The sequence below is a fragment of the Falco naumanni genome, chromosome 7 (genome assembly GCF_017639655.2).
Source record: "Falco naumanni isolate bFalNau1 chromosome 7, bFalNau1.pat, whole genome shotgun sequence".
Taxonomy (NCBI): Eukaryota; Metazoa; Chordata; class Aves; order Falconiformes; family Falconidae; genus Falco; species Falco naumanni.
In genome coordinates, this window is record NC_054060.1 from 4,180,622 (window position 1) to 4,186,621 (window position 6,000).

At 55.4% G+C, this 6,000-nt stretch overlaps 1 protein-coding gene across 10 annotated transcripts in view; it reads left to right on the forward strand.

The window, feature by feature from the left end:
• TLE3 (TLE family member 3, transcriptional corepressor) overlaps positions 1 to 5,597 on the forward strand; it is a 31,087-nt gene extending 25,490 nt beyond the window's left edge. For all 10 annotated transcript variants that reach the window (XM_040601398.1, XM_040601401.1, XM_040601400.1 and 7 more), the window contains 6 exons: positions 97 to 346; positions 531 to 778; positions 1,095 to 1,242; positions 2,482 to 2,632; positions 3,098 to 3,174; positions 3,419 to 5,597. In XM_040601398.1, coding sequence (XP_040457332.1) covers positions 97 to 346; positions 531 to 778; positions 1,095 to 1,242; positions 2,482 to 2,632; positions 3,098 to 3,174; positions 3,419 to 3,526 — 982 coding nt within the window. In that variant the 3' untranslated portion in view covers positions 3,527 to 5,597. The remainder of the gene's footprint in view (positions 1 to 96; positions 347 to 530; positions 779 to 1,094; positions 1,243 to 2,481; positions 2,633 to 3,097; positions 3,175 to 3,418) is intronic.
• The last annotated feature ends 403 nt before the right edge of the window (positions 5,598 to 6,000 follow it).

Sequence of the window (6,000 nt, forward strand, 5' to 3'; positions counted from 1 at the left end):
CAGCTGGGTTGCAATGCCACCTGCCTGCCCCTTATGCTGGGTTTGCAGCAAACCTCTGTCCGTGGGGCTGACCCCCCATCTGCCCTCCCCTGACAGTGCCTACTCCTTCCACGTGAGCGCCGACGGGCAGATGCAGCCGGTCCCCTTTCCCCACGATGCCCTGGCGGGTCCCGGCATCCCACGGCACGCCCGGCAGATCAACACGCTGAGCCACGGGGAGGTGGTGTGTGCCGTCACCATCAGCAACCCCACCAGGCACGTCTACACGGGCGGCAAAGGGTGCGTGAAGATCTGGGATATCAGCCAGCCAGGCAGCAAGAGCCCCATCTCCCAGCTGGACTGCCTGGTAAGGGGGCTGGGGGTGGCGCGGCCGCGCACGGGGGCTGGAGCATCCCTGATGCACACACAAGCGAGCAAGCCGCAGTGGATTGCCGCTGGTCCCCAAGCGCATGTTCCCCCTGCTTTCCCCTACCTTTACCGTGACAAATTGTTCTCTGCTGTCCCCCAACGCCGCCTCTGTCCCCCTCCAGAACAGAGATAACTACATTCGCTCCTGCAAGCTCCTTCCCGATGGCCGCACGCTGATCGTGGGAGGGGAGGCGAGCACGCTCACCATCTGGGACCTGGCTTCCCCGACACCCCGCATCAAGGCCGAGCTGACCTCCTCTGCCCCCGCCTGCTACGCCCTAGCCATCAGCCCCGATGCCAAAGTCTGCTTCTCCTGCTGCAGCGACGGCAACATCGCCGTCTGGGACCTGCACAACCAGACGCTTGTCAGGTGAGCCAGCCTCAGCACCTGGCCGCGGCACGAGGGCTGGGAGCACTGCAGCTTGCTCTTCTCCGTAATTGGGGTCTTTCGGGCCACGTTTTGGCATGAGGACCTCGGGGATGGCGACAAGAATGCTATCTTGTGATGCTTGGTAAGTGAGCCTAGGAGGCTTGGCCAGGATGGCAAAGGATGCTCCCTGGGTAGGTGTCCAGGCATGGTTGGTGTGGAGAAGCCTCGTAAATGTAGCCTGAGCACCTTGAAACAACTGTGTGCTTTTTGCTAGTGTTCCCCTTGAAGATTTGTGTTATCTTTTTGCTTCTTAAAGGCAATTTCAAGGCCACACGGATGGTGCCAGCTGCATAGATATCTCGCATGATGGTACGAAGTTGTGGACGGGGGGTCTGGACAACACAGTGCGTTCCTGGGACCTGCGGGAAGGGAGGCAGCTCCAGCAGCATGACTTCACCTCCCAGGTAAGCAGGGGGTGCCCGCAGCTCTGGGAGGGGGGAGCAACCTTGCCTCATCATGCAGCTCCTTGTGGAGACCCCATGGAGGGCTTTAACCGGGGCAGTCTGCTCGGCATCCAGCTCCTGTGTGGCTGTGGGAGGGGGCTTTTCCTGCTGGGAAAATGGCCTGCACAGGCCCCTGTTAGCTCTGTGCGTGGTTGTCCGCACTGCTTTAGGTGAAACCCAAGAGTCTTCAGGGTGGCGAGAGCTCTGGGGCTCCCTGACTCTTGTTTCAGCTCCTCTTTCATCGCTTTTTCATCTGCTGCAAGGCTGGGCTGCCATTAGGAAAGCAGTGCTTGCCCAGGGCCACCTGTGGATGTCACAGGCTGGCTCTAGGTGCCTTGCAGGTGAGATGGCTGCAGGTCTCAGGCTCTGGCAACCTCCTGCAGACCCTCCCAGAGCCCTTGTCCAGAGGGGCAAAGCTGGGACTTTGTGTCCTCTTGGCAAGTGTAGCAGCATCCATGGGGCTCAAGCTGTCCCAGCATGTGCAGGTCTTGCACAGCTGCTCCTAATTTATGGATGTGCCTCTCCAAACCCTGCTGCACCTCTTTGGAGCTGGCCAGCAACCTCCACCAGTGCCATACAGCTGGTGATACTGGAGTTGTGTGGTCAGGGTCAAGAACGGCAGCCGGGTGGTCAAGGTCTCCGCTGTGTGCCAGCCACCAGCCCCATGGCACAGCATTAATACTCGCCGTCATGGAGCTGGGCATCCAGAAGCCGTGCCACCAGGGTTTCCAGCACATGAGTAGCTGTGGCTTAGAGCTTATTTAGTCCTACCTCGTTCCATGCCAAGTTTTCCTCTTCTGGAGGATGCCAGGAAGGTACTTTCTGTCCAAAGGCACAAGTGCTGTCCATGGAAGAGGCTGCGCTTCAGCTGGGGCAGGAGCCGGGGCTGTGCTGCAGAGACGGACACCCTCGCCGGCTGCGCTCTGCCCACGGATCGGTGGCTGGGGGGTGATTTAAGAGGGCCTGGCCGTGTCCTTCCCTGCCTGTCGGGCTGTTTCTCTTCTGAATTGCTGGCCTTGCTGCCAGCGCTGCGGGCAAAGCAGTCACGATATTGAACTCTCTGAGGGGTCGGCCCCCAGCTCAGCTTGCGCCCGGGCAGTGGGTATCCCTGATGGGGGGTTGCTGGGGCTGCAGAGGGGGCTGCAGGCAGAGCTGGTGGGTGCAGGCTGCCCCTCTGAGCACCCCTCTGCCCCCCTGCAGATCTTCTCCCTGGGGTACTGCCCGACGGGCGAGTGGCTGGCGGTGGGCATGGAGAGCAGCAACGTGGAAGTGCTGCACCACACGAAGCCCGACAAGTACCAGCTGCACCTCCACGAGAGCTGTGTCCTCTCCCTCAAGTTTGCCTACTGCGGTAAGCAGCTCCGGTGCTGCGCTCGGCTCCTTCGGTGGCAGCTGGGCGTGCACATGATGAAGAACCATGGCAGGAAGGGACAACGTGTGGCACAGTGGTGTGGCGCTGAGGATGGACCAGGATCCATCCCACGGATGGCGCATTTGGGGATTGTCCTGGTAAAATGACCTCAGTTGTGGCTGCCGCTTGCCACATCGCGTGACGGGAGGTGGTGAACCAGCACCTGCTCGTGCTGGAGTGCATCCCGGTGGAGGGGGGCTGGGGTGAGCATCTCTGGAAAAACCTCCAGGCTGTTCGTTTTGTCCAAAATCTCCACTTTCTGAGGTTAAACAGCCAGAAGTCTCTGGGGGGGCAGGGGCAGGGAGATGTTGGCTTCAGGGTCTGGCCAGTGGCTTTGGCGCTGCTGGCCACAGGGAGTCGGCAGCGGCAGCTTTCGGCTGCTGACGCTGCTTTTCCTGGGCACAGGTAAATGGTTTGTGAGTACTGGAAAAGACAACCTGCTCAACGCCTGGAGGACGCCCTACGGAGCGAGCATCTTCCAGGTAGGAGGCTGCTTCTGGGGCTGGGCACGGGGGTGGGCTACACCCAGACCCCCTTCGCAGCATCATCCTGGAGAGGGGAAAATCCTTTTGGGGTGGCCAGATGGGTACCCAGCCTGCGGGATGTAGTGAGAGCACCAGCATGGATGCTGCTTGGTGGAACACAGCCGCGGCAGCCTCATCGGGGAAACCAAACTGATGGCTTTTCTGGGGGGTTTCTCCCCCCGCTTTTTTTCCCCACCCCCAGTCCAAGGAATCCTCGTCTGTCTTAAGTTGTGACATTTCAGCAGATGACAAGTACATCGTCACGGGCTCTGGTGACAAGAAGGCCACAGTCTACGAGGTCATCTACTAACTGCGGATTTTATAGCAGGGCTGGCAGCTCCCAGCCCCGGCCGTGGCAGGACTCAGGCGGCCGGTGGGCAGCGGCCGGGGGCTCGGGGGGGCTGCCCCGGGGCGGCCCCGGGGGCTCGGCCACGAACCGGCTGCTCTGGCAGGGCTCTGCCTTGAGGGCCCAGCGTACAATACACACGGATTTATTTGGAGGTCTGCAAATATGGCACACATTGAAGCCCTAAACAAATTTTTGTTTGGTTTTAGGGTTTTGGGTTTTATTTTGATTTTTTTGTTTGTTTGTTTTCTGGTTCTTTCCGTCTGCGCTTTGGTGGCACTATAAAGGACTTATTTTTTATTGTGACTTTTTTTTTGTGCATCCTGCATAAGACTTGTGAAAAATGTAAATAACGGACTAGTAAATAGCATTGGAAGGGTGGGGGACCCCTCCCGGTACACTAGTTGTGTATTTTTCGTCTGCTGTAATTGTATTCCACTGATGGTTTTGGTGGTGGCAATTTTATTTTTTTTTTTCCTTACCCCCTCGAAGCGTCCGTTGGGACGTGACTTTGCCATGCAGCGCGTAACCAGGCTGAGCAAAGATGTCCACTGGTGAAAGTTGTTCCTACTGTCGTACCCGTGCGTTGTTCGGTGTGTTAGTGATGGTGGGACGCTGCTGGGACCGCGGGGGACTCGGTCGGATCCTCAGCTACTGATGGGACATCAGCAACACAATCACCTTTTTTTATATATGGATTTTTTTGTGCTCGTATGTTTGAAGAAAAGGGGAAGCCCACGCTGCGGGATCGTCTGCGCAAGCCCTTCTTGGTCTTCGGACAGAAGCAATGAGGAGTGATTTCAAAGAAAGCATAGTAAATTCAGCTCAGGGAGCCACGAAAGATAATAGCAACTTATGTGTTTTGTATTCAAATGAAAGTAAAGAATTAGAATTGATAACCTTTAAAATACAGTTTTTTTAAAAGCAAAGTTTACTAACAAGTAGGGTTTGTGTGTGGTGGGGGGAAGGGGCTGGCTTTGGTAGGGTCCTGTGGGCTATATGGTCTTGTGTCTTCTGGTTATATAGGTTCCGATGAAGCAAACCCCCTCCCCCCACAGGCCTGCATTTCAGCATTTTGTACTAAAGGGTTAAAAAAAAAAAAAAAAGACGTAACAGGAAATAAAAGTATTTGTGTAGCAGAAGCGCTCACCCTGTATTGTAGCATATGGAAGAGAATTTTTATACTACATTTTTATGGATTATTTTTTGATTTTAATCTGGTCAAAAATAATAATTGCTTAGGCTTCAGGTGAGAACTGCCTGGTTTACAGACGTGGATAGTACAGATGGGGGAGAGGAGGATGGAGTTGGAGGTGGTTGGTACCTGGGGTGTGCGCTTGGCATCGCATCCCTCCGAGCAGCCGCTCTGGGGCCGGGAGAGGCGAGTTGGGGTTGGAAGGAGGTCTCATGGGAAATGATTTGGGTTTTTTTTTTTTTTTCTTTTCTTCCCCCCATCAAAATAAGAGGATTTGGAGATGTTTTGCCCTTTTGTGTTCAAAAGAAAAAGAAGGGGGATGTCCTAGGAAAACAGTGTCTGCTGTGTGCGGCTCGTTGGTGCTCGCTGTGTGCTGCCTCGGCCAGGGAGGAGATGGGATTGATCTTGTGCGCTAATTACCCAGCGAAGGAAAAAGCAAGCTCTTTAAACCTGCATTTAGGGAAAGTGTTCTAAGGGCGGGCGGTTTGGCTCAGAAAAGTCACTCTGACAAGGCCCCCGGTGCCAACAGCCCCACGCTGGCGCCTGCTGAGGGGTTTGGCAGTGCCCTCTGTGTGTTTTGGTCCCCGGGGCTGATGCGGGGGTAGCTCCAGGTGTCCCCCTGCACCCCCAGACTTGGGCCCAGTGTCTGACCCCCTGGTGTTTGTGGAGCATCCCCCCTCTTTGCATTGATGGGGAGGTGCATTTGAAAGGGCTGGGGAGCTTTGGATTGCCCCTGTGGCAAACTCCTCCAGCAGTAAGGTCACCCCCAGCTCGTGTCCCGCATGGTCACTGGTTTGCAAGTTGGTGCTTCATTTTCCTCCAAAAAAAATAAAAAATAAAGGAACTGCATGTACTGGAGCTGGCGGAGGGTTACTGAGTCAGACTTCTCAACTTTACACCAAAGTATGTAGCAGAATATGTACAGCTGTTAATAACTACAACTGGTTTTTGTAAAAAAGGGAGAAAAAAGAAAAAAAAAAAAGCAAAAAAGAATAAAAAAGTAAATGTAATGAAGCTCAAATGAAAGCAAAGTGTCTATAAACCATTTGCTCTCTGAAAACCTGCACTGAGTTGTTAATAAAAGCAAGCAAAGCAAGCGAGGGGCTGTTGTTGCTGTGCGGTGGGACCGGGGGCTACAGGACACCCCTGGGCTAGGGACCCCCTTACGGATGGGGTGACGGTGGAGGTCGGCTGAAGCAAGAACCGAGCTCAGGACTGATGGGAGCCACCGATTGCAGCCCCC